Source organism: Oncorhynchus nerka, linkage group LG28 (genome assembly GCF_034236695.1).
Source record: "Oncorhynchus nerka isolate Pitt River linkage group LG28, Oner_Uvic_2.0, whole genome shotgun sequence".
Taxonomy (NCBI): domain Eukaryota; kingdom Metazoa; phylum Chordata; class Actinopteri; order Salmoniformes; family Salmonidae; genus Oncorhynchus; species Oncorhynchus nerka.
The window spans coordinates 15,189,234-15,216,025 of record NC_088423.1 but is presented as its reverse complement, the minus strand read 5'-3'; the positions used below and the strand labels follow the sequence as shown (position 1 = coordinate 15,216,025).

Genomic DNA, 26,792 nt, shown 5'->3' with positions numbered 1-26,792 from the left:
ACCTTAGTGGCCAGAGAACATAGCCTTGAGGAACACCAAAACTAACCTTAGATTTATTCTAATTAAAGCCTAGTTGGCTGACACGTCCAATGTTTTTATATACCTATATAGGCCTATGACAAGTCAGTAAAAGTACCAATTTGTTTGACAAATTAGAGACCTTACAGCTCTATCAGACATCTACCTCTGTTCATACCCCTTCTTCTTCTAGCCACTCAATGTTTCCTCTGGAGAGAGAAATAGCAGTGGGGGATTGTTTTGGGGGTCCCTCCCCAAATACATTTTATGTTGAAGGACTGAGAAGCTTAGTTGTGGGGACTTTTTAAAATAATATTCTACTCCAAAATGAATGAAAATAAAATTATGCTGATACCATTTAAAATGATTTCCGCCTCCAGAACTGAGCCCAATAACATATTGGTACAATTATTTGTTAAAATTATTTTAACATATTAGACCATATACAGTGTCCATATTATCAGGTATGCAATAAGCATATTACCTGCAGCCCAATTTATTCAGCATTGTGGCTGGCTATAAATAGGCTGAAGCATGGTGTTGCCTATTGGGCTAATCATTAGCTAGATACCAAATGTCATCTTTTATCTAGTTAGCATCCTATTGATGTATCTTATGTCCCAAAAAACTTGGATAAACACAGTAAATATGTGGGCCTTCCTGTTAAGGAAACTCGGGGTAACATGCCTGTACTTCTCGCAGAGACCACTTCATGTCACCATTTTCTCCCCCTAAAACTTTCCCTGGTTACCACTACTCTTGCTCAACAAAACATTTCACCTGTCAGCACAATTAAAGTCACTCCCCAAAATTATTTTGAGGTAGTCAGAATGCATGTTTCCCTCCCATATGGCACTCGTAACTTGAATGCGCCTCAGGGAATATTTATCTCCCATAGAACACGACAAGAAGCCGACTAGGTAAACAGATGAACTATTATACTATGAGGTTGTCAGATTTTTCTGCTCGTTTTGTTTACAGAGGAAAAAGTAAATGTGGACACTTCTAGTGTCTTAAATGTGCACTTCGCCAGAAATAATTGTTCATGTTCCATACTTTTGGGGGTGTGGCACCAATGAGTTTGCCGTGGAGCAGCGCCGCAGCAGAAACACTGCACTGTCAGGTGTTTACAGTGGTCTCTCCCTCTCCCCCAGGCCTGCCAGCTCCTCCTCCAGCAGCAGCAGAACCCCCAGCAGCTCACCTCACCACAGCAGCTACAACAGCTCCTACAGAACCAGAGAAAGTTCCCCCAGAACCTACGCCAGCAGGCCGACCCCCAACAGGTCAAACTGCTATTACTGTTACAGCTGCTACTAATACTATTGCACTGGAAACAACACAACTAATGTTCCCTCTAAGCAGCGAGCGTGCGTGGCCGTTCTTCTGTGATCTAATCAACATTATATCAGTGCCTTTTCAATGCAACAAACCAAAACACATCTAACTTAGCAAGATTGAGTCTGTGATTTTGTGGTAGGCAGAGCCAGAACGCAACGGCGTAGAATTCTATTGGCAGGGGTGGCCCACAAGCGGTCTTTTAATCAGCTGCGAGTGAAGGCACTTTTCAGATCAGTTCTTTGCAGGTTAGCGAGTTATTATCCCAGTTATACATAAGTATAGGTCAGCAATGGGGAGTTACTGCTTCCTACAAGAGCACAAAACATGTAGGCTACATTTCTTTGAAAAGCCAGTCTTAAGGTAAAAAGCTTGTCTTAATCAAAGGGGGCAGTATTGTATTTTGAGACCGGCACGAATAAGCCAATAGGCAGTGGGGTAGCCTACATTATCTAATTCTCTGTATGGTAATAATAATACATTTTATTTTATAAAGGGGTTTCTTGCATCATACAATGCAATTTACAGTCACCTATTTGGTCCATGGTGTTAAAGGCCAAGTAAAAAATCATAAATTAATGTCAAGCCTTCATAATGTAAGTCTCATGCATTGAACACCACATATAGGCCAGATCATATAATTCAAAAGCTATTTCGATGTGAAATTGTTATGGGATTTGCTCCATTGGTTTTGTTGGTAGGCCTATATTTAATGCTCAAATTGGCTACTGTCAAACTGTAAGGGTACAGCCTCAGTGTTCACTGTGAATGCGCACCGGAAGTTGCATGAAATTCTCACGCTGTTCAAGTTTCCGCTCACAAGAACCTCAAATTTTATTAGTGCCTCAAAATTTTTTAATGAACATTGAACGAAACCCTAGTTATTTCAACTGGAAACGACATAACCCTAGTTATTTCAACCTTAAACGAAACGTGCCCGCTATGAATCAGGTGAAACTCTGTACATGAGGAAATACTATATGTTTTGAACACAAACGTTGAATTCTGATTTGTATGACTTTTCACATGAATAGTCATAGGCTGGTGTTGCACCCATGTTGCCATGTCTGCTCACAGGGTTCCCAATTTCACCCATCCCTCATCTCTCTCTCCTCAGCTGGCCAGGATCGTGGCTGTTCTCCAGCAGCAGAGGCAGCAGCAGGGTGTCGGAGGGGGCTCCAAACTATCACCCTCTGACTTGGGAGGAGGAGGCCCCAAACTGCCTATGACTGACTCCCTGCCCCATCCAGGCATGGGTGGCTCTGTGGACCTGCACCAGAAAACACAGGGCTACTCTGGTGAGCGCTGTAAATAATGACATGAATGGACGTAAAGGATAGATTATCATTTATTTTTCAAAAATGCTTGATTTTCCATTTTACCCGAGAGATCGTCCAACTCATTTTGACAACTGTGTTATACATCTTATTTTCAATACAAACCACTAACAATGTTAGTTTTATTTGTCGTATGTACAGGATACACATAGTACACACCGTCCAACCAAATGCTTACTGTCAGTGTAAACCGTCTTGAGGATTTTCATTGCATACTGACGGATTCTCTGCATGTAATTGAATCATACAGGCCCCCTGCCATCAGTGCTAACCCCTACCTGTCCCCCTCCCTCTCAGGCTATGGTGGAGGAGTGAACCTGTCTGGTCTGGACATGGGGGGCTCGGTGATGGGAGGCCCAGGGGGGATGAAGGATATGGGGGGGCAGCAGTCCCGCTTCAAATGGATGATGGAGGGTCACTCTCCTGCCCCCTCCCCTCCTGAGAGCCTCAACAAAAACGGTGAGTCTTAACACTGTAGTGAGTTTACGGAATGAATTATAGTATGACATGGGGCAGCAGGTCGACTAGTGGTTAAGAGCGTTGTGCCAGTAACCGAAAGGTCGCTGGTTTGAATCCCCAAGCCGAAAATACGCTGATGTGCCCTTGAGCAAGGCACTTAGCTCCAATTGCTCATGTCAGTCGTTCTGGACAAGAGCGTCAGCTAAATTACTAAAATGTAAATGCCAGCATGTATATGTTGATTGTTGACCCATCTTCTGCTTTTTCATCTGGCTTTATTTGTCGTCTTTCTTCATCTCTCTCTTCTGTATCGCTCTTTTATTGTCTTCTTCTCCCTCTTTCAATCCCCCTCTTCCTCTCAGGTCCTATGTCCACCCCTATGAGAAGGGGGGGCTCTCCATACTCTCAGTATGACATGATGGGAGGGGAGGGGCTAGGCATGCCCCTCCAGAGGGACAACTGGCACCGTACTCCTGGGAACAAGATGGGCTCCAAGCCCCAGGGCACGTCCAGCTGGCCTCCTGGTGCGTGGCCATTCTAAATACCAACTGAATCTGCAGGATTTTGATCTATCCAACCACTAACACACCTGATTTGACCAAATCCCCTGAATCAGCCAGTGTTGGGCTGGAACAAAAGCCTGCAACAAACACCCTGTAGCTCTCTGGGACCAGGGTTAAGTCTGTGAGGTGGCTTCATCTGTTTGTTTTCAAAATAAAAATCAAGAATTTCTGTTTGTCAGAGTTCCAGCCCGGCGTGCCCTGGAAGGGGATCCAGAGCATCGACCCCGAGTCTGACCCCTACATGACCCCAGGGAGTATGATGGGAATCTCTGGGCCGTCCAGCCTCAATGACACCGAGCACCAGTTGCTAAGAGACAACACAGGTACCTACCGAGACTCAAGCAGAGTTGCGACTGTATCTATGACTAAATCCACTTTCCGAGCACCTGTTGATAAGAGAACAGCTGACCTGACATATTACATAAGTATGCTGTCATCAGCCCTCGTCCTCACAAAGTCAAAGAAACTAGTATACCACTGAAATCATATCCATCAATGCATGCACCAGTTAAACATTAAGTTGTGTTAATAATATACTCTCTCTTACAATATCAGGGATGGACGACTGGTGGTCCGTGGACCAATTTCAGATTACATTTTTTTTGGAACTTAGTCCAACTTAAAAAATTTCTTTAAAACTGCTAAATTGTTTCTATGCCTTGTGGAAAAATTTGCAGAATTGCATGACATAAGATTTTATGTTAATCTTCGCTGTCACGTGGGGGGCCGCTAAAATGTTTTTCTCACAAGGTGGGGGGTATGGATGTGGGTACGCAGACCCACGAGCCACCGTGGCCCCCATGAGTTAAGCTTGTTGTGTTTGTGTTCTAGAAGCCAACCCCTCCCTGAACACCTTGCTGCCTTCACCTGGTGCCTGGCCCTACAGTGCCTCAGACAGCCCCCTCAACAACGCACACAACTCGGGTAACAGACTGAAAACGCAGTAACACTATGAATGTGCTATGTATGCTTTATGGATGTGCTATGAAGTCCTAAGGTGCCTTTCACCAAAAGCGCTATCACGTTCACTTAGGGTGCGTCCGCAAATTCACTCTGGCTATCTACTCTGATTTCAGAGCATTCTCTTCTGAGTATGCCAGAGCGCAGAATAACTAATTAATTTACGAACACTCAACACCCGTTGAATGTGTCAGTAAACGGCGGCAAAAACTCGTAATTAAATTGTTTCCAGCAGCACCGTTAGTCACCAACGCTCTGGATAACATGAAAACAACCTAACCAGCTCTGCTCGGGCGAGTAAAAAAGGTCAGTCATCTGTTCCCTCGTTCTTCTCTGGAAGTACAGTCAGGCAAAAAAGTATTTAGTCAGCCACCAATTGTGCAAGTTCTCCCACTTAAGAAGATGAGAGAGGCCTGTCATTTTCATCATAGGTACACTTCAACTATGACAGACAAAATGAGAAATAAAAAATCCTGAAAATCACATTGTAGGATTTTTAATTAATATATTTGCAAATTATGGTGGAAAATAAGTATTTGGTCACCTACAAACAAGCAAGATTTCTGGCTCTCACAGACCTGTAACTTCTTTAAGAGGCTCCTCTGTCCTCCACTCGTTACTTGTATTAACCTCTTGCTCCTACCTGACACGCAGGCGTCCCAAATGCTAATAGTATTAGTTCAAACTCAAACGTTCATTAAAATACACATGCAGGGTATTGAATTAAAGCTACACTCGTTGTGAATCCAGGCAACAAGTCAGATTTTTAAAATGCTTTTCGGCGAAAGCATGAGAAGGTATTATCTGATAGCATGTAACACCCCAAAAGACCCGCAGGGGACGTAAACAAAATAATTAGCATAGTCTGCGCTACACAAACCGCACAAATAAAATATAAAACATTCATTACCTTTGACCATCTTCTTTGTTGGCACTCCTAGATGTCCCATAAACATCACTATTTGGTCTTTTTTCCGATTAAATCGGTCCATATATAGCCTAGATATCGATCTATGAAGACTGCGTGATCAAGGAAAAAAAACATCGTTTTTTTAACGCAACGTCATTTTTTAAAATTAAAAAAGTCGACGATAAACTTTCACAAAACACTTCGAAATACTTTTGTAATGCAACTTTAGGTATTAGTAAACGTTAATAAGCGATCAAATTGATCACGAGGCGATGTATATTCTATAGCAGTAAGTCTGGAAATAATGTCCGGGTAAATCTCAACCAAAATATCCGGTCGGAGACCTGAAGAAATGGGCTGTCTCTTCTTCGTTTGACCAAGAAACAAAGCCTAGGCAAATGACAAGACTGTTGACATCATGTGGAAGCTGTAGGTTTTGCAACCTCGGCCCCATTTAATGTGGTTCACCTTTATCAATCGGTTGAAGTGGCGCATTGATATATTTTTTCAGTGATCAGATTTTCCTGCACTTTTCGATGAAACGCACGTTCTGTTATAGTCACAGCCGTGATTTAACCAGTTTTATAAACGTCTGAGTGTTTTCTATCCACACATACTAATCATATGCATATACTATATTCCTGGCATGAGTAGCAGGGCGCTGAAATGTTGCGCGATTTTTAACAGAATGCTCGAAAAAGTAGGGGGTAGGAGTAACAGGTTAACCTCTTAGTCCGCCCCATCCCGCATGCGGTATCGTTACTACAGCCTCAAGCTCATTAGCATAATGCGTCATTAGCGATTTTTAAAAATCGCGAATGAAACGAAATAAATATGCCTGTTCTCAAGCTTATCCTTTTCTTAACAATCCTGTCGTCTCAGATTTTCAAAATATGCTTTAGAACCAGAGAAAATCACTAATTTGTGTAAGAGTGGTGATAGCTAGCTTAGCGTTAGCATTAGCATTTAGCACGCAACATATTCACAAAAACCAGCCAAGGAATCAAATAAAATAATTTACCTTTGAAGAACTTCAGATGTTTCAATGAGGAGACTCTCAGTTACATAGCAGATGTCCAGTTTTTCCTGAAAGATTCTTGTGTAGGACATATCGTTCCCTTTTGTTACTATGCATATGGCTACCGAAACTAACCGAAAATTCAGTCACCTACATGTCGAACTTTTTTCCGAATTAACTCCATAATATTGACTGAAACATGGAAAACGTTGTTTGAATCAATCCTGAAGGTGGTTTGTCATATTTCTCTCCGTTGAAAGCACCGTCCTTGTAGCCTGGTTTGTTCTGAGATTTGAATGGAAAAATACCGGGACCTGACTTTTGCGCACCAATTGGCACGCAGACACCTAGCGGGACACCTGGTAAATGTAGTCTCTTTATGGTCAATCTTCCAATGATATGCCTACAAATACGTCACAATGCTGCAGAGACCTTGGGGAAACAAGAGAAAGAGTCCGTTGATTCCTGTCGCATTCACAGCCATATAAGGCGATCATGGAAAACGTAGCCTCAGAAATCCTGTGCATTTCCTGGTCGGTCATACATCTTGGTTTTGCCCGAAACATTTGTTCTAAGGGACTCACAGTGAAAATCTTTGCATTTCTGGAAACGTAAGACTGTCTTCTTTCCAAAGCTATCAATTCCAAGCATATTCGAGCATCTTTTCGTGACAAAATATTGCGCTTAAAACGGGCACGTCTTTTTATCCAAAAATGAAATACTGCCCCTATAGGACTAACAGGTTAACCTCTTGCTTCTACTCGGGACGCTTGCGTCCCATCTAGAGCTCTGGAAATGCAAATGCGCTACGCTAAATGCTAATAGTATTAGTTAAAACTCAAACGTTCATTAAAATACACATGCAGGGTATTGAATTAAAGCTACACTCGTTGTGAATCCAGGCAACAAGTCAGATTTTTTAAATGCTTTTCGGCGAAAGCATGAGAAGCTATTATCTGATAGCATGTAACACCACAAAAGACCCGCAGGGGACGTAAACAAAATAATTAGCATATTCGGCGCTACACAAACCGCACAATAAAATAGAAAACATTCATTACCTTTGACCATCTTTGTTGGCACTCCTAGATGTCCCATAATCACTATTGGGTCTTTTTTTCGATTAAATCGGTCCATATATAGCCTAGATATCGTTATATGTAGACTGTGTGATCAACGAAAAAAAAACAGCGTTTCGTAACTTCATTTTTTAAAATTCAAAAAGCCGACGATAAACTTTCACAAAACACTTCGAAATACTTTTGTAATGCAACTTTAGGTATTAGTAAACGTTAATAAGCGATCAAATTAATCACAAGACGAAGTATATTCTATAGCTGTCCGTCTGGAAAAATGTCCGGCTAGAAACTCAACCAAAATATCCGGTCCTAGACCTGAAGAACTGCGCTGCCTTGAATCTGTTTGACCAAGAAACAAATCGTAGGCAAATGACAAGACTCTAGACATCGTGTGGAAGCTGTAGGTACTGCAACCTCAGTCAATTAATTGTGGTTCACCTTTATCAATGGGTTCAAGTAGCGCATGGATATATTTTCCCATTTTCAGTGATCAGTTTTTCCTGTGCTTTTCGATGTAAATGCCGTTCTGGTAAAGCCACAGCAGTGATTTAACCAGTTTTATAAACGTCTGAGTGTTTTCTATCCACACAGACTAAGCAAATGCATATACTATATTCCTGGCATGAGTAGCAGGGCGCTGAAATGTTGCGCGATTTTTAACAGAATGTTCAAAAAAGTAGAGGGTAGAAGCAACAGGTTAATTGTGGTTCACCTTTATCAATGGGTTCAAGTCGCGCAGCAATATATTTTTCCATTTTCAGTGATCAGGTTTTCCTGCGCTTTCCGATGAAACGCACATTATGTTATAGCCACAGCTGTGATTTAACCAGTTTTATAAACGTCTGAGTGTTTTCTATCCACACATACTAATCATATGCATATACTATATTCCTGGCATGAGTAGCAGGGCGCTGAAATGTTGCGCGATTTTTAACAGAATGTTCAAAAAAGTAGGGGGTAGGAGTAACAGGTTAACTGTGCGGTTGCAAGATTGGAAACCCTGAGCTGACAAGGTAAAAATCTGTCGTTCTGCCCCTGAACAAGGCAGTTAACCCACAGTTCCTAGGCAGTCATTGAAAATAAGAATGTGTTCTTAACTGACTTGCCTAGTTAAATAAAAGGTATAAAAAATAAAATATATATATATACATTTTTTTAATAATCGGAAATCGGCGCCCAAAAATAGCGATTTCCGATTGTTATGCAAACTTGAAATCGGCCCTATTAATCGGTTGACCTCTAGTTCGAAATATACACTCTGCTTTTCCTTTTATTTACTCTCAAGTTTCAACTGTCTGAGTTTATCCTGCTGTTAGTTAGACCCAGGTCTGACTAGTTCATTCCCTGTTGCCTGTAGCAAAGTATACGGAGTACAAGACCAGCTGGCCCCCTGAGCCCATTGGACACAACAAGATGTGGAAGACCAATCGCAACCAACAGTCCCAGCAGCTGCCACGCCCACCCCCGGGACTCACCAATCAGAAGCAGGCCTCGCCGTCCCGTGGCCCGTGGCAGGCCCGTGGCTGGGGCAGCTCGAGCGGGAGCCAGGAAACCAGATATGGCCCTGGTAATGTCATAACAGGGTGTTTGAGTCTTTCCACCCTGGTCTGTCCTGCCTGCTACCTGGTGAAGTATTAAATGTACCCAGATGTCTGTTGCCTTGCTCTGATTCCACATCCCTGATGGCACCCTATTACCTATTGGCCCTGGTCAATAGTAGTGCACTATAAAGGGAATAGGGTGCCATTTGGGACAGAGCCCCAGAGAAATTGCATAGCTAGGTGGTTAGGCCTCAGAGCCCACTTATATTTTATTCACCAAGCTTAAAGTACAGTAGGGCTTATTTCTCATTCATTGGTCCAGAACTGGCTGCCGCAGGTACAGAGGTAGGGGTTGTCTACTATGTGGAACTGATCCCTGTGTGTGGTTTGGTGCTAATAGGCTCTGCTTGGAGTGATGGGGGGACCTCCAGAGGAAGCTGCTGGCTGGTGCTCTGCAATCTCACTCCACAGGTACACACACATCATCCCTCATAAAGACTACACACACCATTTCTCGGGACAACACACACGCATGTGCACACATACAGCATCAATTCTCTTGCCCATATCACCTCTACCGCACAAGTCATCACTAACCCCAGTCCCTCCATGGTGTCCACTCCTGCAGATCGACGGCTCCACCCTCCGTACCATCTGTATGCAGCATGGCCCCCTGCTGACCTTTCACCTTGGACTGACCCAGGGCAGCGCTCTGATTCGCTACAGCACCCCACAGGAAGCTGCGAAGGCCCAGAGTGCACTACACATGTAAGCTCCTCTTAGCCTGTCAATCATGGTGTAGTTCTGTAGATGAACAGGCAGCAGTTCCACTGTTCCACTTTTACTGCCGGCTTTACAGACGATTACAGACTCCTTTTCAGACAGATACTTTTTGCACTTAAATTAACTAGGCTACTTTTCAGTTTTCTAGTTAGAAAAAGTCTGCTGAGCTCTCTCCCGCTAGAATGAACGTCATGCATCTTCTAGCCATATTTTGATAGGAAGTGTGCCTGTCGGTCACAAATTGAGCGACAACAGAGAAACACTGCTGGTTTGACAGTGCTGTCTGTCCCGCCTCTCGGTACCTGGGTCTCTTGTGATTGGTGTCGAGTTTCTGGAGAGGGGATGAATTTGCACGTCCCATATAGTCGAAATCCACTTACCTATTGTTTTCTAGCACAGTCATTTTATTTTCTTTAGAGTGCAGGGTCCAACATTAACGATGGCCCTCCGGGGCCAGTAAAAACCCTTCGGGCCAGTGGATCTCTTCAGTGGCCAGTAACATTTTAGCTCATTTTTGCATTCTTGTAAAATATTTACCTGCTCTTTCACAGTCTACCATTGAATGCTACACTCGTAAATGTCATGCTATTTGTAGTTGATCAATATGATTGGCCGTTCATTCAAGCACCACCACACTTCCGTTAGTCACAGCTGTCCAAAGCTAAAAGAAACACCCATCAATCTACTCAGAGTTGATTTATTTTAGGGAAAGTGATTTACAAAAGTTACCATTCAGTAGTGAACATACTAGCAATATGCTGGCTACTGTTGATAGTCTGCAAAAAGAATGCTACAAATAAACAGCTAGCATTCTTGGCTAGCCTACTGTCACCATGTCTATCTCTTTTGGAACATTGGTCTTAAAGGGCGTTCGTTTTTACTCTGTTTATTTAGAACCTAACGGACAACTAGGAAAAGTGCAAACCAAGTTTATTCGCCCAATGGGTCAGACAGCTGAAATGTTCCCATCAGCACAAGTATTTATACCCAACTTTAGGCGAAATCTCCTCCTTTTCTCAAAACATTACATCTTTGTTGCTAGGCAGGCTAAGTGATGTGTGTAATAAACTGTTCCTTCTCCCTTCATCCGACCTGACCTGAGTCCACATTCCTCACTAATCCATAGCTATCCAACTTTATCAGTGACCGCAACCATATGATTGCCTTTTCCCTTACTTTGTAACTCTCAAAGCCCATGGCTCATATCCACCCTTAATTGACCCCATCATATACATTCCTCATATATGTAACCATTAACTTCTGGTCTAGCAAGTATTTCAAACTACAACCCAACATCCCATTTTCTAATCTTCTCTAAGTGACATATTTTAGGAACAAAAATAAATTAATACAATGAATGAATACATTGTAGTCCTGAAGAATTATAGTAATGACTTGCTTAATTATATTACACAGCTTTAATACACATCATAACCAAATGTAGCCTATTAATATAAAGTATGCCAAACTATAGGTAAGCGTTTCCCCAAACTCTGCTCTCTGCACCCCAAGGGGTGTGCACGTTTTGGTTTGTGACCTAGCACTACACAGCTATCTTTATTGGTCAAAGCTGGATGATTATTTGAATCAGCTGTGTAGTGCTAGGGCAAACGCCAAAACTTGGGGTCCCGAGGACCGAGTTTTGGAAGCGCTGCTATAGGCCCTGCATGACCCAGAAATGATGTTTGGGCCATTAGATTTTTGGCCAACTGGCCCTGCCACGGATTGGTGGTTGCCTAGGCTATTTACTGTGCTTTTATTTACAAACAGCAAGCTTGACTAGTTTATAAAAGGTGTCAAATTGACCGAAAAGTCTTTCATACAGTGCATTCGGAAAGTATTAAGACCCCTTGATTTTTCCACATTTTGTTACGGGGCGGCAGAGCAGCCTAGTGGTTAGAGTGTTGGACTAGTAACCGAAAGGTTGCAAGTTCAAATCCCCGAGCTGACAAGGTCGTTCTGCCCCTGAACAGGCAGTTAACCCACTGTTCCTAGGCCGTCATTGAAAATAAGAATTTGTTGACTGAACTGACTTGCCTAGTTAAATAAAGGTAAATACCCTTATTGTAAAATTGATTAAATAGTTTTCCCCCCTCAATCTATACATAATGATGAAACAAAGAATTTTGTTGGAATTTTTATATATGGAAAACACATTTACAAAAGTATTCAGACCCTTTACTTAGAACTTTGTTGAAGCACCTTTGCCAGTGATTATAGCCTGTAGTCGTCTTGGGTATGATGCAATAAGCTTGGCACACCTGTATTTCGGGAGTTTCTCCCATTCTCTGCAGATCCTCAAGCTCTGTTAGGTTGGATGGGAAGCGTCGCTGCACAGCTATTTTCAGGTCAATTCCTCCGACCTGATGGCTTGGTTTTTGCTCTGACATGCACTGTCAACTGTGGGGCCTTATGTAGACCGGTGTGTACCAAATCATGTCTAATCAATGGAATTTATCACAGGTGGACTCCAAGTTGTAGAAACATCTTAACAATGATCAATGGAAACAGGATGCACCTGAGCTCAATTTCAATTCTCATAGCAAAGTGTCAGTACTTATGTTTGTCAGGACTTGCCAGACAGTGACGTTAAAGTGAGTGACTTGTCAGTAGGTAAGAGCATCGTTAAGAGAGCTGTTCATTTGGCCCCCTTAATTTGCATACCGCCTTTTTTTTGTTTTTTTTGATTATCCGCAAATATATTATTAAAACAATTCAATGAGGATGGTGAATCCTCCTCACTGCAGGAACCATTTGTAGACTAGAAAGAGCCTCACTGGTCCAAAATATGATAAAGGAGAACTGATTTAATTGTTTTAAAAGCTAATGATACTTAGATGGTATTTTCAAAGATATTAGCATAGGCCTACTGATTTAATCAGTGTTGACTGCTGCTTTCTGTATAGCAAAGCCCATGATTAACACTTGCTTCATTTTTCAGTCATACCTGTATTGGAGATAGCTTAGAAAATGCCTCTTACACTGCTTCAGTTGCTAGCTGTGTCACTAGAGATCCTGGTTCGAGTCCAGCCTCTGTCGCAGCCGGCCGTGAGCGGGAGACCCATGGGATGATGCACAATTGGCCCAGCATCGTCCGGGCTCGGGGAGAGTTTGGCAGGCAGTGATGCCTCTTACAGCTCCCCCCTACTTTGTGCAATTTCCGCCTGAAGACATACCCAAATCTAACAGCCTGTAGCTCAGGCACAGAACCAAGGATATGCATATTCGTGGTACCATTTGACAGAAAACACTGAAGTTTGTGGAAATGTGAATTGAATGTAGGAGAATATAACACAATAGATCTGGTTTAGATATAAAAAACATACGTTTTTATTTTTGTATCATCTTTAAAATGAACAAGATATAACAAACATTCAGATAGGATGATGTGGACAATTTCAGTGAAAAATATAAGAGGGCAACAGTACTTGTGCAAAGTTTCAGAATGATAACTTCCAAAATGAGTGTGCTACATGACATTTATCATGAAGTCACCCAGGTGTCCCACACAAGTAGCCCAAATGTACCCAAGTGGCCAAATTGGTGAAGGTATACATTTTGAAACAAATAACTATATACAAAATACCAAAATGGTATTCGAACACCCCCCACCCCCAAAAATGGAGAAAAAAATAATTAGAAATAATAATAATTATTGATTAAAAAATATATGGGGAAAAAAATATATATAAACATTTACAAAATAACATGGGTAACTATTTACACACTTTCAATATTTGGAAGACCTTCAGTCCTCTATCAAATCAATTTATATAGCCCCAGCTTAAAACCCCTAACAGCAAGCAATGCTTTTCTCAAACTCCGAACCCTAAACAAATCCTCCATATCAACAGGCATAAATCAAATCCATCCTATCTTGACAAGATCACAGAGACACATTGACTGGCACACAGACATTGTGGAGCCAAGAGATACACGCTTGACCTCTCCCCTCTCTCCGGCCCAAGTAACTTAGTCTTGACATAGAACAGATACTGCAACCCCGCCACAGTATTATACAAATACATTCTGATGAGAAGTAACTTTACCATATTGTACAACAGCTGATGAATCTAAACCTCTAAAAGTATGAAAACAAATGTGACCAGCATTATGTCCTGATAGTTGCTGGTTGGAAACGCAATCTAGCATGAGAATGTACCAGAGGCCACTAAAATAGTTTTTTCCGCAAAAACAACCTAGCCCACCCCACAGACCGAGGGTGCCTGGCCAGCTACTTATTCAATTAAAATCAAATTTTATTTGTCACATACACATGGTTAGCAGATGTTAATGCGAGTGTAGCGAAATGCTTGTGCTTCTAGTTCCGACAATGCAGCAATAACCAACCTAACAATTTCACAACAGCTACCTTATACACAAGTGTAAAGGGATGAAGAATATGTACATAAAGATATATGAATGAGTGATGGTACAGAGCGGCATAGGCAAGATGCAGTAGATGGTATAGAGTACAGTATATACATATGAGATGAGTAATGTAGGGTATGTAAACATTATATTGAGTCAGTATGTTTGCAGCAGCCACTCAATGTTAGTGGTGGCTGTTTAACAGTCTGATGGCCTTGAGAGAGCTGTTTTTCATTCTCTCGGTCCCTGCTATAATGCACCTGTACTGTATGATAGCGGGGTGAACAGGCAGTGGCTCGGGTGGTTGTTGTCCTTGATCTTTATGGCCTTCCTGTGACATCGGGTGGTGTAGGTGTCCTGGAGGGCAGGTAGTTTGCCCCCGGTGATGTGTTGTGCAGACCTCACTACCCTCTGGAGAGCCTTACGGTTGTGGGCGGAGCAGTTGCCGTACGAGGCGGTGGTACAGCCCGACAGGATGCTCTCGATGGCATCTGTAAAAGTTTGAGTGCTTTGGGTGACGAGCTGAATTTCTTCAGCCTCCTGAGGTTGAAGAGGCGCTGCTGCACCTTCACCACGCTGTCTGTGTGGGTGGACCAATTCAGTTTGTCCGTGATGTGTACGCCGAGGAACTTCAAACTTACTACCCTCTCCACTACTGTCCCGTCGATGTGGATAGGGGGGTGCTCCCTCTGCTGTTTCCTGAAGTTCACGATCATCTCCTTTGTTTTGTTGACGTTGAGTGTGAGGTTATTTTCCTGACACCACACTCCACGGGCCCTCACCACCTCCCTGTAGGCCGTCTCGTCGTTCTTGGTAATCAAGCCTACCACTGTAGTGTCGTCCGCAAACTTGATGATTTGAGTTGGAGGCGTGCATGGCCACGCAGTCGTGGGTGAACATGGAGTACAGGAGAGGGCTCAGAAAGCACCCTTGTGGGGACCCAGTGTTGAGGATCAGCGCGGTGGAGATGTTGTTACCTACCCTCACCACCTGGGGGCGGCCCGTCAGGAAGTCCAGTACCCAGTTGCACAGGGCGGGGTCGAGACCCAGGGTCTCTAGCTTGATGACGAGTTTGGAGGGTACTATGGTATTAAATGCCGAGCTGTAGTCGATGAACAGCATTCTCACATAGGTATTCCTCTTGTCCAGATGGGTTAGGGCAGTATGGTTGCGATTGCGATCGAAGCAATCTTGAAGCGTGGAATCAGATTGGTCGACCAGCGTTGAACAGACCTGAGAGCGGGAGCTTCCTGTTTTACTTTCTGTCTATTGACTGGAAGCAACAAAATGTAGTCGTGGTCAGCTTTTCCGAAAGGAGGGTGGGGGAGGGCCTTATATGCGTCGCGGAAGTTAGAATAACAATGATCCAGGGTTTTACCAGCCCTGGTAGCACAATCGATATGCTGATAAAATTTAGGGAGTCTTGTTTTCAGATTAGCTTTCTTGCTGGCCTTCTGGCTGGCTACTCCTGTGCTGGTGGAAAGAAAACACTGGTTCAATAGATGGACCAACCATAGACTGAAAATCAAAGACATTCCATGCAGACTGTCTGGTTGGCTAGGAATACAGTGATTTCATAGGAAATGGGAAAAACCTGCATAGACTTAATGAGGGGGTTACTACAATAGAATGTTACAACTAATAGATAACAGCCAGTGAACACAAAACAACATTAAATCACTCCTTACACTCTCCTCTCTCTTTCCAGGTGTGTCCTGGGCAATACCACCATCTTGGCCAAGTTTGTGAGCGAGGAAGAGGTTGCTCGCTATTTTGCACATTCCCAGGCGGGAGGGGCCAGCGGAAGCCAGGGGGGGCCCACAGGGACCGGTGCAGTGGGGGCCAATAGCAGTGGAGAGAGGGAACGAGACAGAACCAGAGGAGGAGGAGAGAGCTCTGCCCCTGGAGGAGGCGGCAGCTCAGGGTCCGTCAGCTCTGGCTGGCAGAGTTTGGACAGTACAGGAGGCTGCCTGGATACTACCCCTGCCCAGGGGCCCGGCCTGAGCATGTTTGCCCAGTGGAGCAGTAACGGTGCTGGGGTGGCTGGGGGTGTGGAGCTCAGCAGACAGGGTTTGTGGGGAGGGATGGGGGGTGGTGGGTACCCCAGCAGTAGTATGTGGGGTCCCCTGCCATAGAGGATCCACACCAGATGGGGAGTCCTGCTGCTCTGCTGCCTGGAGACCTGCTAGGAGGAGGGGCTGATTCCATCTGAATGACCACACCTAATACATGAACCTACACGTGAAGACAGTATAAATTTATTTATACTGTGTGTGTGTGTGTGTGTGTGTGTGTGTGTGTGTGTGTACACACCGAATAAACATACACTTACACATGTTCTCACACACATATACATACTTAAACACACACAGATGAAATGACACTAGTCACAAAGATCCTCTGACATTAACTCTCACACATTGTGTCATTAATAGACCGTGACATGCCAACACTACTCAACATACATATTTTTCCCTTAAATGAAGACTTCAACAGCAAGACTAGAACAGACCAAGGTGGAATCCGTTACTCACTCATCTGGATGACGACTCTTCACCCATTAACCAGAACTCACTGAGTATCCTGAGATCCTATCATTCAGGCCCTGTAGAGAAACCAACAACATGACAACACATGGAGCTGTTCCTATGTGATTGTGTAACACCTTATTACAACACCCCTGTACTACACAAACCTACAGGATGACTTGTTTTCACAGCACCGGGCCTACAGTCCCTACCTACCTGGCCCAACCCTTTCTGACTCTCTTTCTCACCAGTTACACACTGCTATGTCACTGCTATGATGTCTAATGTATATTGTTGTATGTTGGTTAAATTGTGGAAAAATCCAAGATGTCCTTTCTCTCTTTTTAGTTTTTACTTCAAAATGCTGACCTCGTTATGTTTTCTTACTCAATCAAGTTGGTTCTTATAATGCCATGCTGATGATGACTGATCACTTGTTACTAGTTGTACAAGGTGCCCTCCTGCCTGCCTGTGGAACTGTGCATGAGAGGAGTGACGGGATGCTGGGAGGAGTATGTGGGTGCGTTTCACAGCTAAGATGAGGTGACGCAACAACCAATGTTTGCCTGCCACGTCATCGACTGACAAATTCTTATAACATTAAGTGGTTAGCTGATACTATGCCTGGATAGGTATTTTGAGTAAGAACTGTCAGGCATCAGCAACGTCTAAGCATAGGAATGCGCCCTGTGTGTGTCGTTGCCGTGGTGAATTCCTTTTGGCGATGAGAACATGATTAACAAGCGCGTGATTGTGTGCTTGTGATGTGTGATAGAAAAAGTGTGTGTGTCTGAAATGCTTTTCCCTTTCAGGGAGACAAATGTGTGTGTGACTGCTTACATCAGGTGTGTGTGTGTGGCTTGAAGTTCAACAACATAGGCACTAATGCATATTTCTCTTAAGTTGTGGTTTTAGCAGCATTTTTTGGGGGGTCTGAATTGCAATAAGCTTTTTTTTTTCTTTTTTTAAAAAGAAGCAACCAACTGAAGGCATCCATGTTAAGATGCCAAAACCTACCAAACCAAGCAGAGCTGGAGCAGTGTTTTGCAAACACGTTAAAGTTACTAATTGTAAAATGTTTTGTGTATCAATTTAAATTAATGCGGGCTTTATCACTCCTGTTCAGGTTATTTTAGTTTCTTTTTGGATTTTTACAAAGGAGGACATTTTAATTTAAGCAAACAAGAACAAGACAATAAAAGGTTGTATTAAAGTCTGGTTGTCATTGGTTTGAACCACAACACACCAGCACTGTTGTCCTAGACTGAACATCAAGTAAACCTTTACCATGAGCAGTCTATTGGCTTGCATAATGAAATAAAGAATTACATGAGAACACCATGCACAGACGAACTAGAACGCTTTCAGTAGAATGAGCAGCCTTGGACCGTGCACAAGCTCACGATATTCACAACAGGGCGGCAGTTGGGCCAGTAACATAAAGTTACCTGGTTTGAATCCCGAGCCAACTAGGTGACACATTTGTCGATGTGCCCTTCACAAATTGCTCCTGTAAGATAAGAGCGTCTGCTAAATTACTCAAATGTGCAGGTGACAGCTGCGTGATGCGCGGTGTCTTTAAGGCAATCCGGGCATTTTCTTATGATTTGTGCTGAATGACATCATTGATATTGTCAATGGTGTAATAACAGGCGAGCGAGAGGGGGATAGCTGGATTTCTGAGTTTACACCAAAATATCTGTAATTCGCAGTGCAGACTAGACCAGACTATACCGCGGGACGTTGACATCTGGGTCAGGAAGGTGAGGAATGGTTTGTTAAAAGCTCCGCAGTCGTCTTTCTCTGTCCATGGTGCTGTTTGAATGATCACGTCCTGATCAGCACCTCAGTGGAAGAAAGGCAGCAGTCCCTGAAGAGCTTGATCAAACGGGTGAGGAGGGGAGGAATGGCACGGGTCCACTGCTAAATCGGGGAATTCTGATTGGGGTTTGTACAGGGACCTAAACAGGCGAGTCAGAATCAGAAGGTAGGTTAATAGTTTTTCTCGACCGAGGTTTTCCCAAGCCAAGGGTGCGGCTTTGTGCAAATTTTGACAAACAACCTGAATGCTAATGTAGCCCGAATTATATGAATTAGACTTTTTGGATAGGTTTCATCTAGCTTCCCAGGTCTGGTTTACTCTGTTAGATCTGCAGTAAATTACGTTGTTGCCTCTGGCATTTTGCTACGGAGCAGCGCTTCAACCTTGCAACAACAATAGGGCTACATTTTGTAATAGGCTTGTAGGCTAGGCTACTTATCGTTGACTGACTTGTGCATTCATGAACAAGAGTTTGACCTTAAATTAAGTTGGTTTTACAGTGTAAAATTATCATGGTAAGATTATAAGGGATTGCATGTAGATTCTACAGATGTAGGATCTTAATTTGATCACACTGTTGCAGGAAATTTAAAATGTATAGTATATTTAAGGTTTAAAAAGGCTTCTGAAGTTTGACATTTCAGAATTGATTTCCCTTTACGAAAAATACACAAACCCCTACGAACATTTCCGTTAATTATAATACATATGATAATTCACATTTACTCATGCTGCAGGATTATTTTCCTGCTATCGGCTCAAATTCAAATCCAACGTTTGTGTCATCTATCATTACCTTGCTTCATCTTCTATCGATGTTAGGATTTATCTCATCCACCACCATTATGTATGACTGTGGAATAGTAGAATAGAATACAATGGAACTATTAGTTAATCTATTGATCTGTTTAGTGTTCATCTGTGACAAATCACAACCTTTCCAAATAAGACACCAGCGGGGCATCTTGAGTGCCCCGCTGGTCAGTGTGCCTTCGCTCAGTGTGCCTTCGCTATGTATGCATTTAAACACCACCACAGCCATTTTCCAACTTCTCCCTGTATTGTGATGGAAGAAAATGTATTTCACTTAGTTTCTTTGGGGACTCTGAGATTATTAGGCTACGCTAATTGTTTGTGTATATACTGGTTTCCTTTGAGGTGAGATGGCTTGTTCATAGTGCTGAATTAATGAAGTCACATTCACAGTTTTCTCCTGCATTTGCCCTCTCCCAACTCATGATCCTTCAAATCCATAGGTAAATCACCCAACTTTCTTCTAAGAAGAAACTTTTTTTAAATCAACATTTTAACCACACTTTTTTTTTCACTCCCACTATCTTGGCTTAAATAATGTTTTCTCCTTTTTCCATGCCTGACTCTGTCTTCATTTTGGGCCTTCTCATGTCCCAGCTCTCATTTTGTAACCAATTCTCCCTTTTGTAACATCTTATTTGAGTTGGAGCCCTTTGAGATTGTGGTGGAACTGGGCTGCGTCACATTTTCCTTCTGCTATATCGATCTACAGTTTGATTGATGACAGTTTGTGTGTCCTCCTGTATGTCTGCCCCCTCAGTCAATTGTGAAGACAAGCAGGAACCATGGAGCTGAGAGTGGGAAACAAGTACCGCCTCGGCAGGAAGATAGGAAGTGGCTCTTTTGGAGACATTTACCTGGGTAAGACCTTCATTTGAATGGAGCTCTAAACACGACTTTTCTCACAGACCTCTTAATTAACATACTCCAGGATGGACTGCCTTCCATACAAACGTTAAATTCTGTCCCAACACATTTCATCATTGAACACATCAAAGTTGGGCATAAAAATAAATATTGTGTCAGAGTAGGCCATGGTGATTGCATCATCAAAAAGGTGGTCATGGTATGTGTCACTTTCTGTGTCTCTGTCAGGTGTTAACATTGCCACGGGTGAGGAAGTGGCCATTAAGCTGGAATGTGTGAAGACCAAACACCCACAACTCCACATCGAGAGCAAGTTCTACAAGATGATGCAGGGAGGAGGTGAGAGACGATTAGGACAAGAGGGTGTGGTCAGGGGTGGGGGGTGACTGTGTTGGGGAAACCCTAACCTGAAGACTTGTGTTGGTTTTTCAAGCTAATGCCTAGGCTTTAGCTTAGAGGCATAACTCCATTTTGTGACACGTAGGACCTGGGATCAAACCCCGGTCAGTTACATTAGCTTATACAGTGCATTTGGGAAGTATCCAATTTGTAAGTCGCTCTGGATAAGAGCGTCTGCTAAATGACTTAAATGTAAATGTAAAGTATTCAGACCCCTTGACTTTTTCCTCATTTTGTTACGTTACAGCCTTGTTCTAAAATGTATTAAATACATGTTTTCCATCATCAATCTACACATAATACCTCACAATGACAAAGCGAAAACAGGTTTTTAGGAATTGTTGCTAATTTATTTCAAATAAAAAACAGAAATACCTTGTTTGCATAAGTATTCAGACCCTTTGCTATGAGACTCGAAATTGAGCTCAGGCGCATTCTATTTCCATTGATCATCCTTGAGATGTTTCTACAACCTGATTGGAGTCCACCTGTGGTAAATTCAATTGATTGGACATGATTTGGGAAAGCACACACCTGTCTACATAAGTCCCACAGTTGACAATGCATGTCAGGAAAGAAAACAATCAGATCTGGGGAAGGATACCAAAACATTTCTGCAGCATTGAAGGTCCCCAAGAACACGGTGGCCTCCATCATTTTTAAATGTAAGAAGTTTGGAACCACCAAGACTCTTCCTAGAGCTGGCTGCCCAGCCAAACTGAGCAATCGGGAGAGAAGGGTCTTGGTCAGGGAGGTGACCAAGAACTCGATTGTCACTCTGACAGAGCTCCATAATTCCTCTGTGGAGATGGTAGCACTTTTCAGAAGGACAACCATCTCTGCAGCACTCCACCAATCAGTCCTTTGGGGCGGCAGGGTAGCCTAGTGGTTAGAGCGTTGGACTAGTAACCGAAAGGTTGCAAGTTCGAATCCCCGAGCTGACAAGGTACAAATCTGTCGTTCTGCCCCTGAACAGGCAGTTAACCCACTGTTCCTAGGCCGTCATTGAAAATAAGAATCTGTTCTTAACTGACTTGCCTAGTTAAATAAAGGTAAAATTTAAATAAAAAAAATATGGTAACGTGGGCAGACGGAAGCCACACCTCAGTAAAAGGCACATGACAGCCTGCTTGAAGTTTGCCAAAAGGCATCTAAAGGACTTTCAGACCATGAGAAAAAAGATTATCTGGTCTGATGAAACCAAGATTGAACTCTTTGGCCTGAATGCCAAGCATCATGTCTGGTGAAAACCTGGCACCATCCCTACAGAGAAGTATGGTGGTGGCAGCATCATGCTGTGGGGATGTTTTTCAGCGGCAGGGACTGGGAGACTAGTCAGGGTCGAGGGAAAGATGAACGGAGCAAAGTACAGAGAGATCCTTGATGAAAACCTGCTCCAGAGTGCTCAAGACCTCAGACTGGGGCGAAGGTTCACCTTCCAACAGGACAATGACCCTAAGCACATAGCCAAGACAACACAGGAGTGGCTTCCTGACAAGTCTCTGAATGTCCTTGAGTGGCCCAGCCAGATCCCGGACTTGAATCCAATCGATAAACTCTGGAGAGACCTGAAAATAGTTGTGCAGCGACGCCCCCCATCCAATCTGACGGAGCTTGAAAGGATCTACAGAGAAGAATAGTAGAAACTCCCCAAATACAGTTGTGCCAAGCTTGTAGTGTCATACCCCCAAAAAACATGTAATCGCTGCCAAAGGTGCTTCAACAAAGTACTGAGTAAAAGGTCTGAAATACTTAGTCGAAGTCGGAAGTTTACATACACCTTAGCCAAATGCATTTAAACTCAGTTTTTCACAATTCCTGACATTTAATCCTAGTAAAAATTCTCTGTCTTAGGTCAGTTAGAATCACCACTTTATTTTAAGAATGTGAAATGTCAGAATAATAGTAGAGTGATTTTATTTCAGCTTTTATTTCTTTCATCACATTCCAAGTGGGTCAGAAGTTTAAATACACTCAATTAGTATTTGGTAGCTTTGCCTTTAAATTGTTTAACTTGCGTCAAACGTGTTGGGTAGCCTTTCAAAAGCTTCCCACGATAAATTGGGGGAATTTTGGCCCATTCCTCCTGACAGAGCTGGTGTAACCGAGTCAGGTTTGTAGGCCTCCTTGCACGCACACGCTTTTTCAGTTCTGCCCACAAATTTTCTATAGGATTGAGGACAGGGCTTTGTGATGGCCACTCCAATACCTTGACTTGGTTGTCCTTAAGCCATTTTGCCACAACTTTGGAAGTATGCTTGGGGTCATTATCCATTTGGAAGACCCATTTGCGACCAAGCTTTAACTTCCTGACTGATATCTTGAGATGTTGCTTCAATATATCCACATAATTTTCCTCCTCGTGATGCCATCTATTTTGTGAAGTGCACCAGTCCCTCCTGCAGCAAAGCACCCCCACAACACGATGCTACCACCCATGGCTTCACGGTTGGGATGGTGTTCTTCGGCTTGCAAGCCTCCCCCTTTTTCCTCCAAACATAACGATGCTCATTATGGCCAAACAGTTTTATTTTTGTTTCATCAGACCAGAGGACATTTCTCCAAAAAGTACGATCTTTGTCCCCATGTGCAGTTGCAAACCCTAGTCTGGCTTTTTTATGGCGATTTTGGAGCAGTGGCTTCTTCCTTGCTGAGCTGCCTTTCAGCTTATGTCGATATAGGACTCGTTTTACTGTGGATAATAGATCCTTTTGTATCTGTTTCCTCCAGCATCTTCAAATCAAATGTATTTATATAGCCCTTCGTACATCAGCCGATATCTCAAAGTGCTGTACAGAAACCCAGCCTAAAACCCCAAACAGCAAGCAATGCAGGTGTAGAAGCACGGTGGCTAGGAAAAACTCCCTAGAAAGGCCAAAACCTAGGAAGAAACCTAGAGAGAAACCAGGCTATGTGGGGTGGCCAGTCCTCTTCTGGCTGTGCCGGGTGGAGATTATAACAGAACATGGCCAAGATGTTCAAATGTTCATAAATGACCAGCATGGTCGAATAATAAGGCAGAACAGTTGAAACTGGAGCAGCAGCACGGCCAGGTGGACTGGGGACAGCAAGGAGTCATCATGTCAGGTAGTCCTGGGGCATGGTCCTAGGGCTCAGGTCCTCCGAGAGAGAGAGAGAAAGAAAGAATTAGAGAACGCACACTTAGATTCACACAGGACACCAAATAGGACAGGAGAAGTACTCCAGATATAACAAACTGACCCTAGCCCCCCGGCACATAAACTACTGCGGCATAAATACTGGAGGCTGAGACAGGAGGGGTCAGGAGACACTGTGGCCCCATCCGAGGACACCCCCGGACAGGGCCAAACAGGAAGGCTATAACCCCACCCACTTTGCCAAAGCACAGCCCCCACACCACTAGAGGGATATCTTCAACCACCAACTTACCATCCTGAGACAAGGCTGAGTATAGCCCACAAAGATCTCCGCCATGGCACAACCCAAGGGGGAGCGCCAACCCAGACAGGATGACCACATCAGTGAATCAACCCACTCAGGTGACGCACCCCTTCCAGGGACGGCATGAGAGAGCCCCAGTAAGCCAGTGACTCAGCCCCTGTAATAGGGTTAGAGGCAGAGAATCCCAGTGGAAAGAGGGGAACCGGCCAGGCAGAGACAGCAAGGGCGGTTCGTTGCTCCAGAGCCTTTCCGTTCACCTTCCCACTCCTGGGCCAGACTACACTCAATCATATGACCCACTGAAGAGATGAGTCTTCAGTAAAGACTTAAAGGTTGAGACCGAGTTTGCGTCTCTGACATGGGTAGGCAGACCGTTCCATAAAAATGGAGCTCTATAGGGGAAAGCCCTGCCTCCAGCTGTTTGCTTAGAAATTTTAGGGACAATTAGGAGGCCTGCGTCTTGTGACCGTAGCGTACGTGTAGGTATGTACGGCAGGACCAAATCAGAGAGATAGGTAGGAGCAAGCCCATGTAATGCTTTGTAGGTTAGCAGTAAAAACCTTGAAATCAGCCCTTGCTTTGACAAGAAGCCAGTGTAGAGAGGCTAGCACTGGAGTAATATGATCAATTTTTTTGGTTCTAGTCAGGATTCTAGCAGCCGTATTTAGCACTAACTGAAGTTTATTTAGTGCTTTATCTGGGTAGCCGGAAAGTAGAGCATTGCAGTAGTCTAACCTAGAAGTGACAAAAGCATGGATTAATTTTTCTGGATCATTTTTGGACAGAAAGTTTCTGATTTTTGCAATGTTACGTAGATGGAAAAAAGCTGTCCTTGAAATGGTCTTGATATGTTTGTCAAAAGAGAGATCAGGGTCCAGAGTAACGCCGAGGTCCTTCACAGTTTTATTTGAGACGACTGTACAACCATTAAGATTAATTGTCAGATTCAACAGAAGATCTCTTTTTTTCTTGGGACCTAGAACAAGCATCTCTGTTTTGTCCGAGTTTAAAAGTAGAAAGTTTGCAGCCATCCACATCCTTATGTCTGAAACACATGCTTCAAGCAAGGGCAATTTTGTGGCTTCACCATGTTTCATTGAAATGTACAGCTGTGTGTCATCCGCATAGCAGTGAAAGTTAACATTATGTTTTCGAATAACATCCCCAAGAGGTAAAATATATAGTGAAAACAATAGTGGTCCTAAAACGGAACCTTGAGGAACACCGACATTTACAGTTGATTTGTCAGAGGACAAACCATTCACAGAGACAAATTGATATCTTTCCGACAGATAAGATCTAAACCAGGCCAGAACTTGTCCGTGTAGACCAATTTGGGTTTCCAATCTCTCCAAAAGAATGTGGTGATCGATGGTATCAAAAGCAGCACTAAGGTCTAGGAGCATGAGGACAGATGCAGAGCCTCGGTCCGATGCCATTAAAAGGTAATTTACCACCTTCACAAGTGCTGTCTCAGTGCTATGATGGGGTCTAAAACCAGACTGAAGCATTTCGTATACATTGTTTGTCTTCAGGAAGGCAGTGAGTTGCTGCGCAACAGCATTTTCAAAAAAAATTGAGAGGAATGGAAGATTCGATATAGGCCGATAGTTTTTTATATTTTCTGGGTCAAGGCTTGGCTTTTTCAAGAGAGGCTTTATTACTGCCACTTTTAGTGAGTTTGGTACACATCCGGTGGATAGAGAGCCGTTTATTATGTTCAACATAGGAGGGCCAAGCACAGGAAGCAGCTCTTTCAGTAGTTTAGTTGGAATAGGGTCCAGTATGCAGCTTGAAGGTTTAGAGGCCATGATTATTTTCATCATTGTGTCAAGAGATATAGTACTAAAACACTTGAGCGTCTCTCTTGATCCTAGGTCCTGGCAGAGTTGTGCAGACTCAGGACAGCTGAGCTTTGAAGGAATACGCAGATTTAAAGAGGAGTCTGTAATTTGCTTTCTAATAATCATAATCTTTTCCTCAAAGAAGTTCATGAATTTATCACTGCTAAAGTGAAAGTCATCCTCTCTTGGGGAATGCTGCTTTTTAGTTAGCTTTGCGACAGTATCAAAAAGGAATTTTGGATTGTTCTTATTTTCCTCAATTAAGTTAAAAAAATAGGATGATCGAGCAGCAGTAAGGGCTCTTCGGTACTGCACGGTACTGTCTTTCCAAGCTAGTCGGAAGGCTTCCAGTTTGGTGTGGCGCCATTTCCGTTCCAATTTTCTGGAAGCTTGCTTCAGAGCTCGGGTATTTTCTGTGTACCAGGGAGCTAGTTTCTTATGATAAATGTTTTTAGTTTTTACGGGTGCAACTGCATCTAGGGTATTGCGCAAGGTTAAATTGAGTTCCTCAGTTAGGCGGTTAACTGATTTTTGTCCTCTGGCGTCCTTGGGTAGACAGAGGGAATCTGGAAGGACATCAAGGAATCTTTGTGTTGTCTGTGAATTTATAGCACAACTTTTGATGTTCCTTGGTTGGGGTCTGAGCAGATTATTTGTTGCAATTGCAAATGTAATAAAATGGTGGTCCGATAGTCCAGGATTATGAAGAAAAACATTAAGAT

At 43.3% G+C, this 26,792-nt stretch overlaps 1 protein-coding gene and 1 pseudogene across 3 annotated transcripts in view; both read left to right on the top strand.

Moving 5' to 3' along the window:
• Positions 1-18,115, top strand: part of LOC115113827 (trinucleotide repeat-containing gene 6B protein-like) — a 59,689-nt pseudogene extending 41,574 nt beyond the window's left edge.
• Positions 18,116-18,525: 410 nt separating this feature from the next.
• LOC115112909 (casein kinase I-like) overlaps positions 18,526-26,792 on the top strand; it is a 39,038-nt gene continuing 30,771 nt past the window's right edge. The window contains exons 1-3 of one of the 3 annotated variants that reach the window (XM_029639961.2): positions 18,526-18,665; positions 20,298-20,398; positions 20,633-20,743. In XM_029639961.2, the coding sequence (XP_029495821.1) occupies positions 20,323-20,398; positions 20,633-20,743 (187 nt within the window). In that variant the 5' untranslated portion in view covers positions 18,526-18,665; positions 20,298-20,322. Of the gene's footprint in view, positions 18,890-20,297; positions 20,399-20,632; positions 20,744-26,792 lie in introns of all 3 variants that reach the window. The other 2 variants (XM_029639959.2, XM_029639958.2) reach the window with 2 other exon arrangements.